At 40.5% G+C, this 27728-nt stretch overlaps 1 protein-coding gene across 2 annotated transcripts in view; it reads right to left on the reverse strand.

Moving 5' to 3' along the window:
- Positions 1-502: 502 nt before the first annotated feature.
- Positions 503-27728, reverse strand: part of CDIN1 (CDAN1 interacting nuclease 1) — a 245486-nt gene continuing 218260 nt past the window's right edge. For both annotated transcript variants that reach the window (XM_063440334.1, XM_063440335.1), the window contains exon 12: positions 503-1858. In XM_063440334.1, coding sequence (XP_063296404.1) covers positions 1678-1858 — 181 coding nt within the window. In that variant the 3' untranslated portion in view covers positions 503-1677. The remainder of the gene's footprint in view (positions 1859-27728) is intronic.

Consider the following 27728-nt stretch of genomic DNA (forward strand, 5'->3'; position numbering starts at 1 on the left):
CTACTTGTTTTTGATAGCCTCTCTGTCTTCCTAAAAAAACTGCAGTCTAATTTAAGATCCTCTGAGTAGCAGACTCCTTGCCCGTGCACTGTTCTGCAATGGATAATTCTGAAAATACAGCAATACATTACTACAATGGCCTGGATTTTGTGACACTTGATTTTATTCTTTTTAAAAATAACTTCCTAATTTCTGGTACTTGAAAACTTAGGGGAGGATGTCAGTAGGACAAATTCTTGGAGAAAGTGGCTTAAATGAAAGTTATTCATAATTGTAAATTCTTAGGGCACGCTAAATGGTTTTGATTATACAATTTTTCTAAAAAGTAATTTATCTTTTCACATTAGTCCCTTCTAATAATTTAGACACGGTATACAGACCAGTTAGAAAAAAAAACTATTCGAAATTTGCAATTCTGGTATGAATTAAGATGTGAATCAGGCACCTCAATATACACGGTACTCACAGAAGGAAGGAAAACCAGACAAACTCATTAATGCAATTTATGTAAAACACAAAATTTGCTGTGATTTTATTATGAGTGGGGACAACAACAAAAAAAACTAAAAAACTTTTGTGAGTGTGTGTACAGACAGAGCGCACAATTCGTATTATTGGAGTCGTAAGGTTGGTGGTCAAACCAGTAGAAGAGAATGATTAACCAAGAGAGCACACTATAAACAAAAGAAAAATAACAAAAAAAATGAATATGACTTAAATCATAAAGAGACGGGGTGCTCAAGGGGGAGTCTGTAAAAACAACAAATAAAGAATAAGGAGCGCGTCCCATAAAGAGTAACAATTTTACTAAATTAATACACATCGGCATAAATGTATACAATATATCTAATCAATGTATCAAACAAAATAAGGTGGTTGTTATTTTAGTCTCTTTTTATGATTGTTTTGGGGATTATTGTATATATGGGGTTATTGCTATTATTGCATAGTTTTGTGTTCTTGTCCCCTTATTTTATTTGATACTTGGATTATATATATTTGTGTACATTTATGCACTGATGTGTATTCATCTAATAAAATTGTTACTTTTTATGAGACGCGCTCCTTATTTATTCTTTATTGGTGGTCAAATTTGTAACAGGAGCTAAATATACGTGAATAAGGGGATTCTACACATCCCTAGCATGTGTAACAGGGAACTTAACAGAATAGATCATGTAACCTTATCAAACCTAATCTGTGCTATTCTTCACCTGCTTTGCCTTTTCTACAAGGCATCACATAGAAGATCATGGTTGTCAGTAACAAGAACTGAATTTGCAGTCATATAATAACATTTCCTGATAGCTCCTCCTTTCCTTATGTTATTTCTACGATACTCCCATAGAAACCTTGTTCCTTTAAAGGCAGGTTACTCTGTGAATGTTTTTGGAGACTTTTTAAAGTGAGGGCAGAAGAGGTGCATTTGTTTCCTCTTGATTCATTGCTGTGTCCTGTGAGCGAAGGGTTCAGGAGGAAGGAAGGCCAGTGTGTATGACCGAAGAGCAGTTACAGAGGTGCTTCACTAAGTGCGTGGGTTTTGGGTTGTAGCACAGGCAGAAGGGCAACTGGAACGGAAGGTAAACAGATTGTCTGAGTGTTTGCATGAGCAGACTGCCTTGTAACCTCGTGCTGCAGTTCATCTGAAGTTCAGCAGTTTCAGTCTGAATCGAAATATTACATGGTTTCCTGGCTTTTTTCCGTCTTGCACTCTGTGTGTCGGCTTTCTTGCACCATGCAATCCTGCAGTGTCACAATGTCATTGGGGAACTCATCCTTAAGTAGTATGCCACGTTCTCGGTTGCAATCCAATTCCTCAATAAACCCGTACCAGTATATCACCAGGCCAGGGCCAAACCTACAAAAGAAGGCAAAGACTTGGTCAAAGAACACACATAATAAACAGACATCTAGTAAAAGAGGAACTATTTATCCACCAATAAAAGACTTGACCGTTTAGCAGCTTAAAACTGTAAACTACCCTCTAGAAACCTGGGACTTGGCAGACCAAGACCCCGCAACTTGCCCGACTTAGCGTTGGAAACCGAGCCCTATCTTAGGAGGTGAAATTCCATGCTACATGCCTTCAAATCAACATTGTGTGTCACGTGCTAATACATCTGACCGGTGAGGTGCATCACATGAATATATATCTGGTTTGGGGGGGTCTTCAAAATTATTATATTTGTGTTTTCCCACAGTTCATATAAAATGTAATTTTATATAAATATATGACATTATTAATAAAAAATAAAGACAACTCAGTTTTCATCTGATAATAATTACACCATTTCTGATGACATGTTCCAAGTTCCTTGTGGGACACTACCTATTTGGGAAGCCTCTCCTGTAATCCCAGGTACTTTCTAGTGTCCTCCTCAGCTGGTACCATAAAGGACAAACCAGTTGCAGTCTAGACCTTTTTTTTTTTTTTTTACTTTTGTGTTTCATATTTTCATATGTTCTCATGACAAGCAAGAAACAGTGAGCGTGGCTTGTTTTGAGCTTTTAGGCTCTGCTGTAACCTACATTTTTTAATTTTAAATTTTACTATCGCTGACCAGAAATATTAATTTGGTAGTGGAGTCAAGCAAAGGTTGGCTGATTGATAGGAGTTATTGTCAATACTGTCTCAAGTGTCCACATTAATTTAGGGGACTACCTACAAGGCATTGGTGTACCTGTGCTTACGAATGATTAACGGTGCATTACAGTTCCCAACATTGTAACAATATTGGCCAGTACGAACAGTACTCGAACAATGCTGCACGCTAAAGAGTCCACTTCCATTACAGTGTCACAATACTGATGCTCGATATTTTATTTAGAAAGCGCCAACATTTTCCACAGTGTTGTACAAAGAGTTCACAAGACAGCTTGAATTTGAATGATGGAAAGCACTATTTTCACAGTAATTTAAAACACAAATATGTAAAAGACTCAAGCACATCACATGTACAGATAAATCTCATTTTAGTTCTGGCTGTGTTCCTTTGCTTGTATGTCCCTCAATCCCACCCTCCCCAAGCAGCCTCAGGAAACAGCCCCCTGAACTATCTGGCCTATGAGGAAGTTCAGACCTTAAACCTCGGGTTCATAAACAAGTAATCACCATCAATCAGAGAGAGAGAGAGAGAGAGAGAGAGAGAGAGCTGAATATCAGTTTTACCTCACTTACATGCATAATGCTTTCTTTAGCCCCTACTGTGAGCTCTTACAGACAGAAAGAAACGTTCTACCTCTAAGGATCTTGCACACATTTTTCTTATATATCATTATTTTTCAGGTAGAATCAATAAACTGCTGGGGCCAGTTCACACAATATATAAGATCAACTCATCCACTAAACAGGATCTTATATAAATACACACACTTTGTATGTAGTCTAACTATAAAGGTTTAGTCTGAATTACTCATGGGCATTGGGTGGCAATGGCTTAAAAGTGCTATCTAAGCACCATCATTACTGCAATGTGAAGTAGTGGCTATGGTCCCTGGCGCTGTCACATGGTAAGAAGTCAAAACTTTTTTTTAGATGTAACAAAAACCAAAACGCTACCTAGTGAGTAAATAAATATATAAACATATACGTGAATGAAATATCCCAAGTGTACCTTACAAGAAGCACCCCAAAACGCAAATTAAAGAATGTGGGGAAAAACAAAACACACATAAAATAATAATAATACAACTTGGAAAAAAATCGGAGAAATGGTCCAATAAAGAATATATAAATATCTAAAAAATAATCACAAAAAATACATAGCGCAATAGAGTATGAGATATTTCCAGGTTGTATTATTATTTTATAGGTGCTTTGTTTTTCCCACATTCTTTTTCGATGGCTGTATACTTGCCAGAGGTCCTCCAATGACCACTGTGATGTCGCTAAAAAGAAAGTTTCTGCGTTAGCAATATAATATCCCCCCGAATTCAGACATCAATCATTCACGGACACTCTGGATACTATTCTACAGTTTATACATGTTGTCCGTATTCTTTCAGAATTTTTATTAACTTGTCTATGATATTTGTGTATAATAATATGATTAGTAGCTACTGGCCTTGTTTTCGCACACAGATATGCCCAATGGTTTAGCTGGTGGCCATCTTGTAAAGAAAATTCCTGAATAGCCAAAGAGGCTGGGACTTTTTGGCATTATTCAATAAGCACTGAGAGTTGTTCCTCTGTAACAGCCTCCATTAGTTTACACAGCAGAAGTTTGTATTTAAAACCACAGCCAATTCCTGCAGCCTAAGCGTTGCTAAGTAGTCACATTGCTTAGGCTGAGCAGAAGGTTCCCCAGGTGATTTACGACGGCCTGGTGGGGGATCATGCCAAAGAAAACACTGCGGGGGAAGATGCCTGTTACAATGTGAATGTTGAGTTCACTGTAATGTCATGTAACAGTTTATACATGGATTTATGGAGGGGCTTTCAACAGCAAGGAAGTTAAATTTCATAGCATGGCTGTCTTTTTACACTAATCAGACAGTCACAACCACCAAAACCCTCGTCACTTAACCCATTCACTGTGCCCCTAGTGCACATAACCGCCACTATCAGCTCTAAGGCTTGAGTTTAAGAAACTCCATTATTAAGAATTACATCTAAAGAATATGCATCTGGTTCGGTAGAATACTATTAAGTCACAGGCTCAACTTTTTAAAGTGACCAGAGTTCAGCTATACCGGGCAACTTAAAACGTTAACGAGAAAAAATAGGTGTTATTTTGACCCGTTCCGTACTATCCAGCTATCCCTTGCCAAGATCAAAACTGGAATAATAAACAAATCGAGGGATAGCCTTAGATGTAAAGGAGTACTGAGTATTCTGACCATCACAGTTGAAATAAGTAAATAAGAGACTGATAAAGAGAATCAATCTAAGCCTCACTAATTATACAGAATAAAGAGAGTAGACAGTCAGTCTAGATGTGTACTGCATAGAACGTCAAGATGCAATGTGTCCAGAAAGGGACAGATCTAACTGACATAGTTACAATCTATTATTTACATGAATAAAAGGCATATGGAAGATGTAGAGTAGGCAGACGAAGAAACAGAGAACAGATAGCCGTTCCTTGGAAACGGGATGGGAGGGGGGGCGTCCCAGTAATTCAATTTGTTTGTCTGATAATGCGGTGGTCATCACAGCAGAGATACCCTGGAATTGAAACTCAGGATGGCGGCATCAGACTGTTCCAAAACCATTAGTGGCTTGCTGGATCAGAGAGAGTTTCCAGGTATGACTAGAGGGAGGACACTGGTGAGACATGGTTAAGATGGAATAGATTGATAAATTAAATGGTTGGTTCATTTTCTTCAAGAGGAACTCTTGCTTTCCACAATTTTTTATATGTTTGTTTATCTATCATTATTTGTAACAAGTATATATTTATCAAGTATGAAAAATAAAATTAAACTTTGTAATCCATAGCACTTTATCCTCAACCACATTTACAAAGTTTGCTCTGGTTTTGCCTTATCAATTTGCTATATCTTTAATAAACAAGAATTGTATATACTGCTCATACGTTTTAATTTAAATAAACATTATACTTACTGCTCAGAGGAACACTACAGCCACCTAGACCACGTTATCTCAATGAAGTGTGATGAGCCCAGCGTCCCTTTCCTCTTATCCCTGCAATGTCAAACACTGCCGTTTTTGAGAAACTGCAATGTTTATATTGCAGGTTTAAGTCCACCTCTAGTGCCCAATATGGCTATTGCGCAGAGAGCAGGAGGAGGGTCAAAGTATTTCAGGGGAGAACATTTTACTATTGAGTTTGAAAATCTTGTAGAAAGTGACGAGGGGGAAATTCCAGGAAGTGGTCAAAGAAACCATCAGTGTATACTTACAGGTTATAAGTATATGCACATGTGTGTTTGTTATATGTGCTTTTATTTACGTGGGATAACACCAATTCCACTTTGTATGTACTTTAAAAGCACTTTATGACATATGTGAACACTTTAGGTGTTTTATTTTTTAATTTCTGCGCACCAGTACTTTTTGTTTTCGAATGCGGCCATGAAGTTGCAGGAGGCGGAGAGGCCAGTATATCTTTAATATTTTTTACATTTACTACACCCTATGGTAGTACCCTAGTACAAGCATGGATAGGAAGGTATACTTACCTAATCCCAAAGACACATGCAGTCACAAAGTGAATTCGTCTAAATAGGAACAACAGACTAAAGAACGAAGAAACATCAGTAGAAGCAATGATCATTAAAATGGACAACCTTGTCACCTCTCCCCAAAAAACAGTACTGGAGTGTCTTGTGACCTCTTTTTAAGACTCAGAAATCTAAAATGAAGACGGTTAGACTTGTAAACGGATCTGTTACCTTGAGAATAATCAGACGGGTTATATTAAAGCCAAACTGTGCAACAAGCCTTCTCTGGTGTTTTTGGTATGTAACCAAAGAGAGTGAACAACAGTAGCCTGTACAAAGGTAAATAATGTAATGTCACCATATCCTGGTGAAACAAAAACAAAACAAGAAAGGCAAACCACGGGATAATGCCAAGAGCTCAGATAAACAGACCAAGCCTATAACATTAGACTGTGTTCACCCCAATGAAACCTTTTCAGATCTAAGGAGTACTTAGAACAATCTGCGAATTACTGCTGGAAATTCCGCAAACACAGAACAATGATGTATGCTATCAGCTTTGGCTTTTCTCCAGAATAACAATAGCTTCTCCATAAGTAATGTTGTTCTGCCCTGGTGGCTCTCCTGCCAGCGCACTCCATGAGAGCACATTGTTCTATGAAAAATTGCTGTCAAGGTGCAAGAGCCCAAGACATCACACTACTGAACAAAAACAAGAGAAAATCTGCAATGTAATAATTCTAGCAAATTGCACATACTGTAAGATCACTTAGCAGGTTAACACAAAACCTTTAACCCCTTAAGGACCAAACTTCTGGAATAAAAGGGAATTATGACATGTCATACATGTCATGTGTCCTTAAGGGGTTAAAGCCTTTAAATGAGAAAAACAAAAATATCCAGGCCCAATATCTATTAAACCCAGACTTTTTGGCTTTTGAGGTTCATAAAATGAGCCCTATTGTGATAATGAGGGCAGCTTTACAAATATACTTTGCTTCCTTCTAAGCAGCAAAATAATTTGATTTCTAATGTGTTTTGTACTCAAAGTACAGAGCTCAACCAATCACTGCTTCCAAAACCATTTTTTTCATTGAGCATCAAAACTTGTATTTATGTATTGTAGCCCCTCTGTGGTGACAGAACAATATTCCTCGTCCCACTATTTCCAATATCCAATATATGCCAATTGCCTTGTATAGCAGGTGTTGGCAGTCAAATGCAAGGACACCTGCACACACAGGAATAAAAGGTGAGGCAGGCTTCAGGTGTACAAGACGAGCCAATACTTTACAGACTAGAGTTTCAGCCGCAAGCCATTAGCTCTCAAACATCTCCTGCTCTTAAAACACCTTAATTTACACACAAATTACACGGTGTGCTTTTTAAGCCGCGGCTTGATTACAGAGTACTGTGCAGCATGACAAATAGGTCGTAGGCAGTCTCCCCATGTGCATGTTTTCACTTTCTAGGGCATTATGCCGGAGGAATGTGAAAAGTGCGGATATATCGTGGCGAGGGATGAAGTATGCTTTGATTATACCTTCGCTAAAGAATTTCCGGATGCATCTGCTTCTCTGAAAAGATGCCTAACACAGACCTGCAACAAAGCAACTCTTTTGTCTGCATGCACCAAAAAAATATGTTTTCAATAGATAAAAAGGAGAATATTAGAAAAAAAAAAAAGGGAGAAGCCTAGCACTGTGCCTTTCAGAATGTTTACAGTGTGCTTGGAATAATATCCACCTTGTGACTTATCACCTGGGAATTCAAGTGACTGTATGAAGGAGCCAGACACTGTTTCCTAACCACTAAGTACAACTCCTTATTAAGTAAGAGTTTGATCACAGAGCACAGACAATACCCTAAATGTCCTGTCATTTTCTAATACCTACTCTTGGAAATCAAGGATCAAACCTGTTGAGGAAGCAACAGCTTGCAAAGCAGCTCATTAAGGAACTTTGGCAAAATGCTTCTATACACAAGCTATTAGTGTCCTCCCACCACTTGTGCTGGATTAAACAGAGTGACGAGGATTAAAGGGACACTCCAACCATCGTAGCCTCATCAGAGTATTCTAGTGGTTACCGTGCTTTGCAGTTAGCCTAATAAAAACACAGACTAATCCCCTCAGTTCAAACCCCACCTTGTTATCTTGCAACATCACAATAATAATAACAAAGTATTTAACCAGGAAAGGTAGATTCCGATTACTCTGGTTTTCAAGTACGTCTTGGGGTTGTTACTATTACCCAATTTAATGGTACTCAAACTTTATCTACCTCGGAAGGATGAAGGGTAGAGTGAACCCTGCCGGGATTTGAACCTGTGACCCAAGGGTTCAACAGATTCTACTGATGATGCACCGGCATTTAATGAGAAACCTCACATTTTGTTTACGCAAAATCTTGAACGCTGTGGTGTACGGCATTGATTCAATGGAGCCACAAATACAGCAGTGATTCGTCTGTGTGTAAATGGCTACATACCTCACAAGTGTCCCTGTTTATGAGGGACAGTCCCTATTTTGGGACTAAATCCAGCTATCCCTCTTTTCTATGAGCTCCATAATGTTGGAGTGTATAACAGAGCTCCACATCAATAATACTCCCAGTAATGAATGTTTAAATTACAGTAAATGTATTTAGAAAATAAGTCTGTGCAAGTAAGAGACATTTTTGTTGTCATTATATTTTAGTCGCATAAATTATTAGTAAGTAACTTAAAACTTCTCAGAACAACCTGCCCGTGGCCACATCCTCACTCACACCCCACACCCCAAAAACTAAGCTGTCCATTTAAAATGTTGGGAGGTATGTAGGCCGTATCAATTAGATGCTGCCTACGTGTCAAATACATTAATGGGCAAGGCCACGTAAGTTCAGTGTGTGCACTATACAATCATTTGGTCTATAGCTTCCCAACACCCTAACCACTAGTTACAGGTGTAGGCAACCTTCGGAACTCCAGATGTTTCGGACTAAATCCCCCATAATGCTTTTACAGCCATAACGTTGGCAAAGCATCGTGGGAGGTGTAGTCCACAACATCTGGAGTCCCGAAAGTTGCCTTCCCCTGCACTAGTATAAACTGCAGTGTTTACAGTGCTAATTTGCACCCTAAATTTATAATGAAAAAAGTTATCACATGGCCACTTATTCTTAAAGGGTTAAGACGCACTGGGGAAAAATAATTACAAAAAAAAAATATATATATATATATATATATATATATATATATGTTAATCCACCGAATGCTTCAAAATAAGCAGATATCACAAAAGAAACAGTTATCTTGAGAGTTTCTTCCTTCCTATAAAAAAGAAAAACTCTTGCTCCGAAAGACGTGAGCCAGGCTCTTGAAGGAATCTGGGCTTTGGTTCAGTACAGTCACGGCTTCGGTCAACTCATGTTGCTGCTCAGGTGATTAACCAGTGTTTATTTTTAGGACTTGATTGGAAACAGTCCATGCTGAGGCCAGTGCAAGCTGATATCTGGATAATCTTACATAGACTCATACATTTCCAGAAGCCGCTGGCTTGTTCGCCACAGCTGTTCATCTGGGCCAGGTTGTGCAAAAAATGCTGGGAACTCATAGCAGTGAGCTATTTCTCATTTCATGTTCTTTTGTAATTAAGGAACCAATTAATTTGGGGGGTTTTAATGTATAGGGCCATAACAGACCTGTAAGTTAGACTGTCTTTGTTTAGATTGTATTTTTTCATTGCGTTTATTTTATAAATTGGCTGCACAAGGAGAAGTAAACTGTAACAAATATTCTATAATCAAGGTTGGTAAAAACATTACTTCTGTTGTTTACATACAAGTGATAACATAATAGCAATAGGGTAAATAGAGACTGTGGCTGTAGTCTGTCACAAGAATTTCAGCAGTTGTTCAAGTATGTTGTGCCCCCTAGAAGGAAATTACGTGGAGTTAAAGGGACACTCCCACTGCAACCTCAAAAAAATAATCAATAATTTTTTTTTCAAAATTACAGTTTGGTAGAAATGCCCCAAATTATAACATGCATGCATTTAAAGGGTTTCTCCAACCCTTTTTTGTATGATATAGAATAAGTCCTATTGGCAATATTATATATGCCCCCCTTCCCCTTATTACAATGCAAAGAGCATTTTAAAAGACGTTTAGTCACCTTAATTCAGCGCTGGGATTAGCTCCATGGCAATGCTCGCCAAACCTCGGACTTACCTCCGTGTGGGTGGGAGGGCATACCTCCGTGTGGATGGGAGGGCATACCTCCATGTGGGTGGGAGGGATGGACAGCATACCTCAGTGTGGGTGGGAGGGCATACCTCCATGTGGATGGGAGGGCATACCTCCGTGTGGATGGGAGGGATGGAGGGCATACCTCCGTGTGGATGGGAGGGATGGAGGGCATACCTCCGTGTGGATGGGAGGGATGGAGGGCATACCTCCGTGTGGATGGGAGCATACCTCAGTGTGGGTGGGAGGGATGGATGGAGTGCATACCTCAATGTGGATGGGAGGGATGGAGGGCACACCTCAGTGTGGGTGGGAGGAATAGAGGGCATACCTTCATGTGGGTGGGAGGGATGGAGGGAACATAAGAGCTTCTCCAATGCTGTCTCTGCCTGCAATGGTAGATGCTGTTACGTCTATAAGCAGTGCGCAATGAAAAGACGTAAATTATGTACCACATTGACATCAGGCTGCCTGGAACAAAGTTCTGGGCTGCCAGTGTCATGTGTGCTTGGAGTGCAACTTACGCCAAGCACACAATTTAAAATACCTCTGGATGTTCTGTGTTTCAAGCTTAAACAATGCACATTAAGACTCCAACCAGCATGACCAATTCAAAAGCAGAAGTGGTCATGTTGGTTGGAGTAATCCTTTAATTACACACGTTTTTTCATTGGGTATATGTCTAAAACAGCTTGCAAAATCGTTTTCCTGGCACTATAGTGCCCTGAGGGTGCCCACACCCTCAGGGTCCCACTCCCACCGGGCTCTAGGGGGTGGAAGGGGTTAAATTTACCTCTTTCTCCAGCGCCGGGCGGGGGACTCTCCTCCTCCTCCTCCTCCTCATTGGCTTTCCTATGGACGCTGGCGTCTTCTCACTGTGAAAATCACAGTGAGAAGCGTGGAAGCGCCTCTAGCGGCTGTCAATGAGACAGCCACTAGAGGCTGGATTAACCCTATTATAAACATAGCATTTTCTCCGAAACTTCTATGTTTACAGAAGAAAGGGTTAATCCTAGCTGGACCTGGCACCCAGACCACTTCATTAAGCTGATCTGGGTCTGGGTGCCTATAGTGGTCCTTTAATTTATATAAGAAAATACCAATTTTAAATGAAAAGTACACTTTTTGTAAAATTAAAAAAACGAGGACACCTTTCACATACAAAGCATTTCAACAAACTAAAGTGCTTTAATGGTCAGGAGTGTCCATTTAGGTGATTAAATCTCCCATCAAGCACACATAGTGATGGAGAACATAAAATTAGCAATATTGTTAGCCTAATAAAGGGATAATAAAAGGTGGTTCTCTAGAAGGACAGAACCAAATCGCCAGGGATCATTGCAGAACAATTGCCTTTAATGCCTTAATCTTTTATATCAGTGTATGTGACTTTGAGAAGTGTGAGGTATTTAAATTCTAGTTTTACTGAAGGTGGGAGTTAACCCCCCCATCCCTCCATAAGAAATAAATAAATTATGGAACATGGGCAGAAAAGGATAAGTAATTTGGGGCTTAAAAAGGAATAATCCCTTCTAAAGGGGTATTAGACTTGATTTATTTATTATGTCTATACATTTCTATCTTCTAAAATAAAGCACCTCGAAAATGACATGTTGATTAAAACATATTCCCCAATTCCTTTGTTTGGATAAAATCCTTTTATAAGCGCAGTTAAAACCATATACCGAGTATCTTTCAATATCCTCATCTGACATTTAACAAGCTTCTCTTCTCGGTTCTATTCAGCACCAGCATCATCACAGAAATGAAATCACGTTGCTATTTTTGCTATGTACCACACATATAGGAAATTAATAGCAATGAATAAGCCGTATCAGTCTGTTTCCTGGTAGATATTTGGAAGGCATCCCACACACATCCCATTAGCAGGAAGTTGTGCTGTTAAGTGGCGTTGCTATTGGTTATTAAGGCAAACATCACTTTCTTCTCTACTGTATTTAAACCACAAGACAACCTCAAAAAGTCAATTTCACTTAACACATACGACCTATAAATACTTGCAAGAATGTATCTTGTGGTTACATAATATCAGTTTAGTATGGAGTGTCAGGGCTTATTTTAAAGCCAGTTTGAGGTTTCCCAGACTTCCTGTAAGCTGTGCGACCCTACGGAGCTGAGCACGGGCAAATAGAAAACATCTTTGCGTCTTGAGTCGAGAGGATCCTTGCTTGTACCATCGAGAACCTTTTATGTTTTTGTTTTTTTTAAGGGATTGAAAAAGTCCCACACCATGTCATTAACTTCTGTCTTTGTCTTGTACGTGAGAAAAAAAAAAAAGAAAAAGAAAAATCCATTCGCTTGGATACAACAATACAACCAAGCCCAAATGGTTTTCAGTGAGAAAACAGCCTTGTGTGTCTTTTTGGCACATAATTGAAGAAAAAAACCTAGTAGTTATCGCCTAAGTGACATTTAAAGATGCACTTACGATAACAAAACATATGCAAAAATATTTGCTTTCCTCCCTGTAAATGTAAAAGCACTGACAATAAGTGGTGTTTTGTTGAACCTTGTTATTAACTTTGCAGAAAATCGAAAGAACATAATTTCAGAATAAATCACCAAAATAGCAGTCCATCCTAAATGGGATTTTTAGCGCCTCTCCTTCCATCTGTAGTTACAACAATGCGTTAACTTCCATAGTACCACTCACAAAATAAAGTATTTAAGGGTTCTTAAACAGCAGTCCATAAACAAGGCATTTTTTTTTCTAATGGAAGTCAATCCAAGTTGAGAGTAGAACATTTAAAGTTTGATTGTTTTTCCACTGTGCTGTGTTCATGGTAATCGCTAGATTATATCGACTTTAGTTCTTGTCTTTTAAAGGGGAACGGTCAATTCTCTGGAAAATACCTTTAATGAATAAAACATTTAAAATCACCGATAACTTGTTTTAGTCTTTTTTTCCATGTGATGATCCATTTGCTTTCAAATGTATATTAACGATTAAACAATTGAAAGAGCAATCCAGTTCAGCTCTGGCACAGTCAGAGCGCACAATGCATTGAAACAGGAGGTATGGGGGCGATTTATCAATGTTCTAGACAATAGGGATAGACCGATATTGATTTTTTTAGAGCCGATACTGATAATCTGTGAACTTTCAGGCCGATAGCTTACCGATATTCTGTACATTTACCGTTTTGATAAAAATTATTACTTATTTCTTTGCATTTGTTTTTTTATTAAGTGGTAAATAGTGTAAATCGTGTTCTTTCCTTCCCCCCCTCCCTCCCCTGTCCCATAGTGTTCTCTCCTCCCCCTCTACCAAAGTGTAACTTCCCCGTCTTGTCTCCCGCAGTACAGGAGCGGCAGTCTCCTGTACCCGGCCGGACTGACAGGAAGTGAGCACTTCCTTTTAGTCCGGCCGGGTACAGGAACCATAAGTGCGCGGTGCGCACTGTAAAGCTCAGCCACGCTACACAGAGTGCCTGACAGTAGGGAGTGCTGTGTGCCCACCTCCTGCCTGTCACTCTAATCTAGCGTCCCCCCCGGTCCGGTGTGCCCTAAGGCGGCCGCTTGTGCCGCCTTATGGACGAGCAGGCCCACCTCATTATCGGTATTACCGGTGATTATCGTCCGATACCTCCAAAAAACGGAATATCGGCAAAACTGATAATCGGTCGATCCCTACTAGACAATATTACCTGTAAGGCTTGATTTTAATCCCTTTAACAGAGTGCCTTCTTCGTGGCTCCATGTCAATCACTGTTCCAAACTCTGTCTTTTTTCTGTCATTAAATATATATGGAGAAGAGGCGAAGAAACATTAACAATGTAGGAGATTTAGCAAAATGTGATCTCTTAATTTTAGTCTGTAATCTGTATTTCCTAAATTATTTTTAAAATGGCCTAAAAAGTGAAGACTTTGCTCTGCCTATATTGTCATTTTTCACAGATATAGTCCATTTCAGAAAAGGCCACGAAATTTAGAATGGTAGAAACAAAAGAGAAGAGAAACATTTTCAGCGTAATGTAGTGGTTCTGTGGCTAGGAGATTGTCCTTGTAGGCTGCACAGTTTAAGCACTGCCTCTTCTGAGAAAAGGCAGCGTTTACACGGCCACCTAGAGCCACCTCTAGTGTCTGCCCCTCAGACCGCCTTGATGAGGTCCTGCAAAGAGTGCAGCATCTCCAGGCTCTTCATGAAGGCGCTGAACAATTCCCATAGAGATGCAGTGACTTAATGCAACTCTGTGAAGAGACCCTGTATGGCAGTTTGGCAATTGCCTCACAAGCTCACTGGCCTCCTAATGCTACTCTGTGGAGAAGAATTGCATTGGCTACGTTCATCAGTACTGATAATCTCAGGCACATGGAGAGTCCGACGCTCATGGGGAATAAGGTACGTAAAAGTTCATGAACAAGTATAAGGCATAGAAGGTCATTGCACACATTGTTTTAGGTTAAGTAGCTAGGTCACAGGGTAGTCAAACATGTCTAGAGTGTTTAGCAAAACATAAGATGTGGTCTAAGTGAGTTACGTAGGCATGTGAGTGGGTATGTGAAAATTAGGTTCAAAGCAAGCTGGTGAGACATGACTTTTGAATGTTGAAAATGGAAAATAATAAACTGGTAGATTATTAGGCAAGCATATGTATCAGTGTGAGATTAGATTTACGGACCTTTTGAACACATGCCCAGTGGTTGCAATAAGAAATTATAAAAACATAGGATTACAAAAAGCACACTGGCTGCATGCATACAAATGCTGCTAGCTATATGAACATAGTGCTTTCTGCAAAGACCCCTTCATGACGTTCTACGGAGTTACACAAATTTTGAGATTTAGATAAGCTTGACATGCCATAAACTGTATCAGGTATTAAGGTAAAATATAGGTAGAGACAAATAGACATGCAAGCAGGATGCGATTTGTACAGTTAGGGTAGCTTAATCGGGGATATGTAAGAAACCTATATTATGATCTCTAGTATCAATAATATGTGCTGTGTAAAAATAAAAGATGGAAATACAATTTGACTAAAATGAGGAATAATGAAAATAAATAATAAAAATAAAAAGTAAAATAAAAATAATATTAATAATAATTTAAATAAAAAATAAGAAATTAGTAAAAATTACAAAGTATGCTTTTCAACAGAGAGAGGCCATTAGGACCTTCATGCGGCGGAGTGACTGTGTCCACCCAGAGTGCCCTAAAGAGTGCCATAGTGCCCTAAAGAGAGTTAATGCAGTCAGCCCACACCCTTCACTGGTTCAGCAGGGTCCCACAGAGTAGCCTGAGGTCTTCGTGCATCCCGCCCGTTCGCCAGAGGGTCATCCTGGCTCTTCACACAAGGCTTCCCCGACTGAGCTGTCTGTACAAGGAGAGTCCTGGATTCATGCTTCGCGCCAAAAGCACTGTTGCGCTGTTTGACCCGGTTAGGTCGAGTAGAGTGCCGCTTTCGAGGTTTGCGGAGTAGCCGCGGAGAGGGGACACCATCCGTGCATCCTTTAAGCCTTCGCTTTGGTATTTGGCCCACTGCGTGCTTTGCCGGCCCGACCTCCCGCGCTTCTCCTTTGTCTTGTGGTCGCTGGGGTATGTCAGCGGGTATCCGCTCTTGTGTGGCACTGTGTAATCTGTTGGCCAACTTGGCCCAGAAAGCCTCAAAGATGCGATCAAGCTCCGACATGCTGTGGGATAGTGGGCCCGAAGCACATGAGGCGGCCGCCATCTTAGGTGGGACTATGCACCTTTTATTTGTGCTTCCAACTCTTGCTGCAGCAGGTCCCAAGGTAGATATGTGCCGGGATAACCCTCACCGGCAGGGGGGAGGAATAATGGGGCTCAACCGCCAAGATTCTGCTTCCAGGTAGGTCAGAGATCGGGTGTTTCTAAACGCCTCCGCCCTTGGGAAGGCTGTAGATAGGTCGCTTGAATTTCCACCGCTGGTATTCCGGTGTACAAGAGGGCAATGCTACTCATGAAGGACAAGAGTCTTACGGTGTTGTCACGCTTAAAAGTCAGGAGTTTAGAGTCCGACATCTGTTATTTTGTGCTAATTTATAATGAGTGATAAATGTAATGTGTGCAATAAATGTAATGTTTATGACAAATATGTGATAATGGTTTCTTTGAGCAGAAAATGTAGACTTTTAATCTGAGTGCAATTAACTGCTTATGGTTTTATCAGGCTTAAGATTAATACTGAGAAAACTAATCTGACAATACGGGCTCTTTGTGGCTGACAGCACATTCACATTTAGGTTTCCTAAACAAAAGAGAAATAAATGGATAGATAAAGAATCCCTTTTCTTTTTTGGGATTCCTCATATCTCACTGAAATGGTTCTCAGAATTCATGCTCTGCACATTAGTACCTCAATGCTTGCAAGGCATGATAGGACGGACCCTCACAACTAAGAAGTGTCAAAAACATCTTTAAAATATTGTTTCAAACTCACTGATTTTTTGTTACACCGTGCCTCTTTAAGCTTTACTCAGGCAAGACCATAAGCAGGTTTGAATAAAATGAAAACCAAAAATAATAGTAATAAATAAAACATAAAAAAAAAAAAAAACACAACACAAATACCAAAAACAAAGAATGACTTCCCAACGATCTTCTACCAGGACAATGTTATCGAAATATAACACACTGTGTTAGAAAACTGTTTGCCAAGGGGTAAAAAGCTTGAAGTAGTTTTACCGAACAGTCGGAGTTGTCAATGACTACTGGCAGCCTGTCTACTGGCTAAGAAGCAAACATTCCTTATTCAGTATCCTTTTTACCTGAAAAATCTGACTTTTAAACTGTGGACAAAGTGGACATCTTTCTGTTGAAAAATAATAAAAAAAAAAAATTCTTCCAGAATTTGGAATTCCATCCTCCTCTTGCATTATCTTTTAACCCCTTTCCGACTGAATGTTAATGCTTTAATAACACTGTGAAGTCTAAAAACACCTATTATGTGCCAGCACATAATAAGTTACAAGTAAAGGCATTGTAGCTTGACACGGATTCAGTAAAATAAATACATATCAAATCTAGAGTGTTTCTCTCATATTAGCTGTACTAGCCATACCCTACGAATGCATCAAACAGTGTAGCATAAAGAGAGAGGACACAGTTTATAGCTGGAACTCAGTCTATAAGCAAAGAAGATGCTGTAGCAACTGTGCCTATGGGCATCTCTTCAAATCTTAATATGAATATGTAGCTACTGCATCGTGTGGCAATATACAAATAAAATATACAAACATCTAACATGATCTCTGTGCAATTACACACAGGCACAAGGTAAGATGCTATAGCTGAGATCTATTTTCACAGAAGCATGGATCAGACTGAGGAGTCAAAGATTGAGATCAACAAAATATTGCACCCAGGCATTGGACCACAGGTAGAGTGAGAAGGCTGTGGACAGGTTTGGCTATACATACAAATGATGGAGCGCTCAAAACAATATTACAATAATTGTTCTGCACATCTGTTGGAAATAGAAGAGCATACAGTAGAAAACAGACACATAGACACAAACCCAATTCACAATTCAGGGGTGTCCACAATCATTCAGCATTCCTGGCTGTAACTTTAGAATGTGCTCTAGGCGTATTTCCTATATTCTGTGTATAATATACACAAATCCTTGTAGATTCTTGTACCGATCCTTTTTGAAAGTGAGATTTTTTTTTTTTTTTTTAGGAATTCACAATTAATTTTGAATTTAAGGCCAAAATAACACAAAAAAGTCTTCTCAAAGTCATCTTATGCTTCCACTGAGGCTATTTTTGCCTTAAAAATTCTAAATTCACTTTGAATTCTTAACATTTCTCACATTTCTCTCCTGTTGGGATTCTGTACAGGTGGTCCTCGTTTTGCGATGGCTCGCACTTACGACCAGCTCTCTCGCGGCATGGTAAGTGTGAGCCATTGTCGGAATTAAAGGGATTCCCTGCTCTGCTGCGTTCTTCTATGTTCTGAGAAATTTCCCCGAACATAGACGAACGCACCAGAGCAGGGAATCTCTCTAAACTATGTTAAGATTAATTTCCCTGAGCATAGATTAGAGGGATTCCCTGCTCTTGTGCGTTCGGGGAAATGTCCTTTAACACAGACATGTGCACCAGAGCAGGGAATCCCTTAAATCTATCTTCGAGGAAATTTTACCGAACATAGATTAGAGAGATTCCCTACTCTGGTGCATTCGTCTATATTCGGGGAAATTTCACCGAACATAGATAAGCGCATCAGAGCAGGGAATCCCCTAACTCCTCACTTACAGGGCCGGACTGGCCCACCGGGATACCGGGAAATTTCCCGGTGGGCCGTCGGCACCTGGGGCCGAGCAGACAGCTGGGTCTGCTGGTGGCTGGCTGGGGGAGGTCTGCTGGCGGCCGCAGGGGGAGCAGGCTGTTCTGTCTCTGCTCCCCCGCCCTTGCGCGCTAGAAAGAGACCGGCGCCGGAATATGACGTCATATTTCGGCCCCGGTCTCATTAAGCTGCGCGCGAGGGCGGGGGAGCAGAGACAGAACAGCCTGCTTCCCCAGCCAGCGGCCAGCAGACCTCCCCCAGCCAGCGGCCAGCAGACCTCCCCCAGCCAGCCGCCAGCAGACCTCCCCCAGCCAGCCGCCAGCAGACCTCCCCCAGCCAGCCGCCAGCAGACCTCCCCCAGCCAGCCGCCAGCAGACCTCCCCCAGCCAGCGGCCGCCAAAAGACCTCCCCCTGCGGCCACTAACCCACCCAGCCGGTCACCCACAGGTAAAATGGGTAATTCTGTCAGTGTCAGTGTAAGTGTGTGTGTATGTCTGTGTCATTGTGTGTCTGTGTCATTGTGTGTCTGTGTCATGGTGTGTGTGTATGTGTCATTGTGTGTCTGTGTCATGGTGTGTGTGTGTCATTGTGTGTCTGTGTCATGGTGTGTGTGTATGTGCGTTTGTGTCATGGTGTTTGTGTGTGTTTGTGTCATGGTGTGTGTCGGTCATTGTGTGTGTGTCATGGTGTGTGTGTGTGTCATGGTGTGTGTGTGTGTGTGTGTCATGGTGTGTGTGTGTGTGTCATGGTGTGTGTGTGTGTGTCATGGTGTGTGTGTGTGTCATGGTGTGTGTCATGGTGTGTGTCTGTGTCATGGTGTGTGTCTGTGTCATGGTGTGTGTGTATGTGTCATTGTGTGTATGTGTCATGGTGTGTGTGTATGTGTGTCTGTGTCATGGTGTGTGTGTATGTGCGTTTGTGTCATGGTGTGTGTTTGTGTGTGTTTGTGTCATGGTGTGTGTCGGTCATTGTGTGTGTGTCATGGTGTGTGTGTGTGTGTGTCATGGTGTGTGTGTGTGTGTGTCATGGTGTGTGTGTGTGTCATGGTGTGTGTGTGTGTGTGTCATGGTGTGTGTCTGTGTCATTGTGTGTCTGTGTCATTGTGTGTCTGTGTCATGGTGTGTGTGTATGTGAATTTGTGTCATGGTGTTTGTGTGTGTTTGTGTCATGGTGTGTGTCTGTCATTGTGTGTGTATGTGTGTGTGTCATGGTGTGTGTGTGTGTGTGTCATGGTGTGTGTGTGTCATGGTGTGTGTGTCTGTGTCATGGTGTGTGTGTCTGTGTCATTGTGTGTCTGTGTCATGGTGTGTGTGTCTGTGTCATGGTGTGTGTGTCTGTGTCATTGTGTGTCTGTGTCATGGTGTGTCTGTGTCATTGTGTGTCTGTGTCATTGTGTGTCTGTGTCATTGTGTGTCTGTGTCATTGTGTGTCTGTATGTGTGTTTGTGTCATGGTGTGTGTGTTTGTGTCATGGTGTGTGTCTGTGTCATGGTGTGTGTGTGTGTCTGTGTGTGTGTGTGTCTGTGTGTATTTAAAAAGTGTTTTTACTCACCTTTTCTTTTTCTCCCCACGCCGTGCTGGTCTCCCCTCGACTGGCCCTGCCTCTATGGCTGAGATCATCAAGCATGATGATCTGAGCCAATCCAATGCTCTGCCATAGGATTGGCTGCAAAGGCCCTGATAGTAGGTGCTGCACACTGTGCAATCACGCTGTGCAGCACTGACACAGGAAGCACCTCTAGTGACTGTCTGAGTGACTGTCACTAGAGGTGTCACTAGGAAGCAATGTAAACACTGCATGTGAGTATGCTTAATGTATAATTAAATGGACCAATATGATATATTAGAAAAAGCAATATATATATATATATATATATATATATATATATATATATATATATATATTACTCAACCATCTGGGGTGGCAAGACATTGCCTTACATATTACCTACGGCAATATATGGCGCAATGACTTATGGGGCTGGCATAGATTTTTTTTTTCCAGGGCTGCTTTGTATCCCCAGTCCGGCCCTGCTCACTTACCGACCAATTTGTTCTATGACCAGGTCGCATGAACGGAACCCGGTCGGTAAGTGAGGAGTGTCTGTATATAAAAGATAATAAAAGATTGTGATCAAAAGTTAGATCCGAAAAAAAAAAAAAACAACACATCACTTTCCAACAAGCTCAGTCTCAAAGCTAAAAGAACAATCAATAAATGAAACAGGCAACATATAGTACTAAAACCTCATTATACACATGATGGTAAGCCTATATCTTGTCACTTAGCTTACCAGAGAGAAGTTGTAAACTGCAGGCCATATATAATGTACAGCAGCCCCTACAAGATGCCAAGGAATTAATTAACCAATTAATTGTACACCTCTGCAAGGAGCGACTCATTTCTTTATAGACTCGGATACCATGTTGACGCTTCACCCAGACAGACCATGTTTACTGATTGTGCTTCTAAGCATCGCCCCATGCAAATAAAAATCAGCAATTTAGGAGAAGCTGATCTAGTCAACCACTGAGAAGCTGGTCTGATGCCAAAGATCAGACTAAAGGTACACGGTATTAATACAGTAATTTTAAAATAGAGAAATAAACATACACACACACAAATAAATATATATATATCAACCAACTGCTGTGTGGATATTGCAGCATGTTTTTTCCTTGCATTTCTACAGTGACACAGTTAAATAATAATAATTTGTAAAAATCTCAGGACTATAGAATACTTCTGAATGGCTCTGTTAATTGTTTTTCTTCTAGGCATATTCTAATATATGTAAAACCATCTAGGATAAATTAATATTTTCTATAGAGTATATCATGGGTAAATACATTATTAAAATGCTGAAAGGTACTCATTTTATTATTCTCAGAGGGATAAAGGGTTGAAATGACCCTGAGGTTTGAATAGGTTCTACAGCTCGTGCATTAAAGGGTAACTCCACTGCAGCCCAGTGTAATGGTTATGATGCCCTGTTCCCCAGTAATGCCAAACAGTGTGCCCCTTATCTGGGTCCCTACTGGGCTCTAAGGCTCTCTGGTAGTCCAGTAATGAACTTCCAGCTTCTGCGGAGCTGCAGACGCCAGAATCTGAAACCGTGGCGTTGACATTCATTGGCTGAGAGTGTCGGCTAACCACTTTCAGCTAATGACTGACATTCTGTGCAACAAAAGTTGCCCAGAATTAATATTAGCCAGCACGGAGCTATAATTGTGACCTGGCAGATGACACCACTATGATGCTTGATTGTATCTACAATCAGAGGTCTAAAAACAAAACAGTCCTTTCCCCCTCCCCTCAGTCACTTCAGTTCGTGCCATTCAGGAGAGAGATAAAAATGCTGTGCTTTGCATGTCTATTACCAGGGAAACCCTTCCTTTGGTTGTCTTTTTTGCTTGATTTCAGGCTAAGGGAAAGCAATGACTGCAAGGGGAAGAGCAGGCTGTGTCAGAGCAGCACCAGCAGCAAGCAGGGAGAGAGGAGAGAAACAACTAGAATGATTTATTGCAGCAGCTTTGTAGAGGCAATATGAGAATGGAGAGAGAGAGCAGATATATTTTATTTACACAAAGTCAACTTAAAATATTGGGGATTTTAACCTGTTATCAGAAGCAAGTCTGTACATCCTAAACAAAGGTATGCAGACGAAGTGTGTCTTGCAGCAAATGTAACACCCACTGAAATATAATTGCTGGTCTCAGCAGGATGCAAAGGTAATGGAAATAAATTCAAATATGAGCTTTTAATGGCATTAAGAGAATAAATACTTACTTGTATAAAATGAGTCAAACCAGATGGTTAGACAATGGCAAACTTGTATCTGTCATGACAGGTTCACTTTAACATCTTCATTTCATTAAGTTTCTATCGCATCACCAACTTGGTAAGCTGCAGATGGGTAAGTTAATGTACTCATAGTACAGGTCTGACCAACCTCTTGTCTAACTACGGCCTCAAGTTTATTCTATGGGCTGAAACAGTCTATAGTTATTTTTTGGCCTTTTTTTTTAAGTTCCCATTTGCCAAGTGGCTATAATAAAAAACGAGTGACTGGGCAGCCATTCCTGCCCGTTCACTAATAAAATACAAGGAGACCTGGCACAGGTGCAGTCACCCATGGGCATTGGGTAAATACTGAAAATGAAATAATGGATGTTGGACAGGTGCCCCCACCCATTGATTGGATGCATCTCTATGAGGAGATGCTGATTGGCCAGCAGGTGGGCACCTAAACAAGTACTCCAGCACTATAGTATTCCCTTAAGATAAAAGAATGAAAATAAGTTGCTTTTATTAAACATGGTTTCATTTATTTTGCATGGATGAAATCCAACAGAAACCTGGTTTGAGAGTAATATTTTCCCTGCATTTTCTTGCCTATCTTCATCATCTCCATTCCTTGTTGAAATACCTATGGCATTATGTAAGAAGATATTTTGCGTGATGCTCCGCACCACATGCCTTTTTTGCTTTTGCATATTAAAGGCCTGGAGCCTCCCTTAAAAACTCAGTATAACTACAACTCTACAATAGGCTATAAATGCTTTTGTGATGGTGACATTTTTTTCTGCATGTAGTTTGTTTGTTGCTACCCCCTCCCCCCCCCCAACTATTGATATCAGACCAGCTAAATTATTCTGTCTCTTATTAGATAAAATATTGGCCTTTAGATACTCAATATTTTTGCCAGCGTTTAAATGGATTTAGTATACGTTATCATTAATATCTAGCATGTTTGCTTATGGAAACCCAAACTGTTAACTAGACATACTGAACTACATTCGATTACAATGACGTATACAGGATATTTCCTTAATTTTAGTTGCTATTTCAAAATAGCAAAGTTCAGTTATGACTAACTTTGGCAACCCAGACGTCGGTGCATATCTCAAGTTAGCGATCACTAGGTTTTACTTTACAATGTTTACCTTTCTCTGTCCATTGACCTGCCCATTAAACCACTAAGCTCAATGTATATTATATAAACAATTTAATTCCTGATTAATTTAAAGGAAGGTCAGTTGGACAAACACCAACGTTTTGAGTTTGAAGCCCTGCAGCCAAGACTGATGCTCGGACGGTCTAGAAACAACTATTTGCTTTTGGTTTCTGTTGCTGCCAGTAGACGATGAATACTTGAACCAAGAACAGTTTAATGAGTGCTCATTAGCTAGGTCAGCTTAAATAGGCTTGTGGTAACCAGCAATAAATTCAAAATTAAGAACAAGCCAAGGGTCATGTTGGGCACAGTGCAGTCAAACACAACAAAATGCCAAAGGTAGGCAAAGGACATGTATAGGGGTACCAAGCATGCATACGGGGTTTTAGACACCACTTCTATCTAGTTCCTTACATAGAATGTGACTGCTTAGTTGTCAATTACACAAGACTGGCCGATGCAGACTCATGTAATTGTAGCTTGTGTCAAATGAGTACCGTATATGGATCTAACATTAAAGGGAAATAATCACAAACAGAAAACAAACAAACAAAACTTTAAATGTTGTGGTAACGCCTGATCTGAAGGTTTAAATACATTTGAGAAATAAATCACAACCGGAAAAGCTAAAATTGGTTTTGTGAAAAAAACTATAAGCAGCGGATACACTGTTGGGTTATACACTCGTTGCGTTTAACTCTATGGGTGCCAGAAAGGCACACTGTTCACCGCTTATCATACTCAGAGGGTTAAAGGTTAAGTATTCATATCGGTGTGGTTGACAAATACAAACCTAATCTAATCAGCAGTTGAAAGTCGCTGCAAATCAGTGGGATGTTTTAAATTGGGTTCTTAGCTTCCAAAGAGACTGAGATGTTAATACCAGCACGGTGACCTAGCCAGGACCTTTGGCGGGGTTCTGAGAAAAACACAAAAAGACCCAAAACTAGCAACATGTGCTAAAAGTTTTCAACATGTTTTATAGGAACATGCTGGAGAGGCTTAGACTTTTGCGGATTCAAGACCTGGGGATATTGTAACAACATGGAGCAGATCGCATGGAGATAAATGTGACCCACTCTGGGGGCTTTAACTCTTCAATACCCAAGAGGTCACCCTTCAATCCTTATTTGTTTTTTTTACTGAAGAGAGCAAGGCAGCGGCCAGGGAAATGAAATCCTGTTGCACTTCCAAAAATAAATTAGTTAAAAAAATAGAAAGTTCAATGAGTTATTTAACGGCTGATTGATCCTAAAGGAAATACGGACGTTGTTGGCTTCTCTCAGACAAGTGTCTTCTATTAGTAGGGCTTTGTATTTACAGCCAACCAAAGCAAACTAATTAATTCAAAAAGGAAACCAAATGATCGGGCTCAAATACAAGGTGATAAAAGCAGCTTGTTGGGTGAAGGTCATCAATAATATTCCTCAGGCAATCTTGTATTGATTTCACTTTCATGCTGTGATAAAGCACTTTACAAGTTGTTACATTGACAGTTTATTCCTTGGTAAATAAGCATTTTTACATTTAATCTCCAAACAGATGAGTCATATTACAAATTTATCAGCCCGTTTAGTCTCAGAAAAACATTTCAAGTGTTCACTTTCCAGCCGGCAGCTTAACTCGGTTTTGCCCAGAGAATGATATAAAAACAGAATGGAGATTTGCGAATTTATTTCTTGGACAATTTAATGGAATAAAATAAAAAGGCATTAAGGGTATATCTCTGCCAGGAAATCCACCTAAAATGGTAATATAGCATCTGTTTTCTATGACATTGGATATTGCTATGTAAGTTGCATTGCTTGAACAGACATTCAAAAGATATATATATTTTTTTTTTAGAGGCATTTCAAGAACCATAACAACAACAACAACAGCTTATTGTAGTGGTTATGGTGCAAGGAAGCAGTGGGTCAGTTCAGTTTTATCAACCTATTTTAAAAAAATCCTGCATGAATCTGGTGGAGCCAAAGTTGTTAATGGCATTGTAGCAAGGCTGGATTCTGCAAATATATACAGTTTTTTCGTGGAATAGCTTGAAAATGGTTTGAAAAAATGCAAAGGACAACACCCATAGACTACCTGCACCATAAATACTACAATACGTAGTGGTAATGATGTTTGGAGTAAGGCCAAAACCGCTATGAAAGCCATGAAAACCAAGGGACATCATATGCAGAATACATAATTTCTCACTTAAAGAAGCAATACTGCAAAAAGCCAGGCAGCTCAGAGACATTACACAAGGTGAACACAAAATTATGATTTTTCAAGACCTGGCACAAACAACACTAATTGCACTACGCCCAATCACGGCGGCCCTGTCTGAACGCAACATAAAATATCGGTGGTCATTTTCTTTTGCACTAATGGTGATCCGACAAGGGCACACATACTCAATCTCCACCCCCGCAGACGTCCCGGCATTCCAACAAGCCCTGGGCCTCCCAACGTACTCAGTGGAAGACGGACCGGCCTACCACCAGACCATGACAAACGACTACCCCAAAGGGCTAAATGGCCACGTACACCAAGAAAAAGAAGAAGACGTACCTCATCGGACAATGAACTTACCACGACACCTTAAAGCGCAACGAACAGACCAATATAAGGGACTCACTATATCCTTTATTTCTGCTAACTAAACTAAATACCCAGGTATTTCTTGGAAAATGCAAACAAAGGCACCGCTAACACTTGGGTGTGGGAAGCACATAAGGGCATAACACGTGGGATCCTGATTAAATGGGGAGCCAGCAAAAAACAAAACAAACGTATAGCGAAGGTCCAATCACTTACAGAGGCTATATCTAGGGCAGAAACAACACATAAATCCAACCCCTCAACAGAAGCATATAACACATTAACAGCACTTCAAATGGAACTACACAACATCCTCATAGTGAAAGCTCATGGGGCGGTACACCTGACTAGAGGGAAATTCTACGCACACGGTAATAAAAGTGGGAAATATCTGGCCAGGGCACTAAAAGACAAACATCAAAAGACATATCTCCCACATTAAGTCACCAGATGGAACACGAAACGACAAAACAGGCGACATAGCCAAAACTTTTCGAGACTTTTCGAGACTACTAAAGTAATCACTAAAAAAAAAAAAAAAAACCATGAAATAAAAACATACATTTCATCCCACCTTCAGAAAACCTTAGACCCTCATCAGTCCACCCTCCTGGAGTTACCTATCCAGGCGGAGGAACTACAAAAAGCAATAGCCACTCTCCCCAAGGGCAAAAGCCCAGGCCCAGATGACTTTACAGCCAGATACTAACAATCCTTTCAACATATTCTGGCCCCCCCAGTATTTGGAGGACTACTTTATCACGAACTACCACCCCCGATGCTGAAGGCGTCCATCACAATACTACCAAAACCCGGTAAGGACCCGAGTGTATGCAGCAGTTACAGACCCATATCCTTAATTAACCTGGATCTCAAGCTGTTTGCAAAAATTCTGGCCAACCAAATAATGACCCTCCTATGTGAACTGATTCACACAGACCAAACAGGTTTCATACCTGGTCGAGAAGCCAGGGACAACACCACCCGCATCATCAACATTATACATGGCGCATCAGCGTCTAAAGTTCCATCAATACTACTATCGGTAAACGCCGAAAAGGCTTTCGACCGAGTGAACTGGAACTTCCTCTTCGACACTCTCGAAATGTTGGGAATGGGTCCCAACTACATACAATGCATAAAAACCTCTATATAAAGGGCCATCAGCCACAGTTAGTGTTAATGGACAAGACTCACGCCTGTTTACCATAAGCAATGGCACAAAGCAGGGGTGCCCTTTGTCACCCTTCCTTTTTGTTATGGCCATAGAACCCTTACTAACTGCTGTCAGGACCAACACTAACAAAGGGATTTAGCGCAGGAGGGAAGAAGATCAAGGTATCTGCCTTTACAGATGATGTACTTCTCACCCTCACAAACCCAGAGCAATCCCTCATACATGTCAAAAAAAGGAATAGACCAATTTAGCGCATGCTCAAATCTTAAAATGAACGCTGACTAATACGAAATAATGGGAGTGGACTTAAGCACAACACAAAATACCGAGCTCTGTGACACCTATAGCTTTAAATGGACAGACTCAAGCCTCACATATCT

The sequence above is a fragment of the Pelobates fuscus genome, chromosome 13 (genome assembly GCF_036172605.1).
Source record: "Pelobates fuscus isolate aPelFus1 chromosome 13, aPelFus1.pri, whole genome shotgun sequence".
In the NCBI taxonomy this organism is placed as follows: domain Eukaryota; kingdom Metazoa; phylum Chordata; class Amphibia; order Anura; family Pelobatidae; genus Pelobates; species Pelobates fuscus.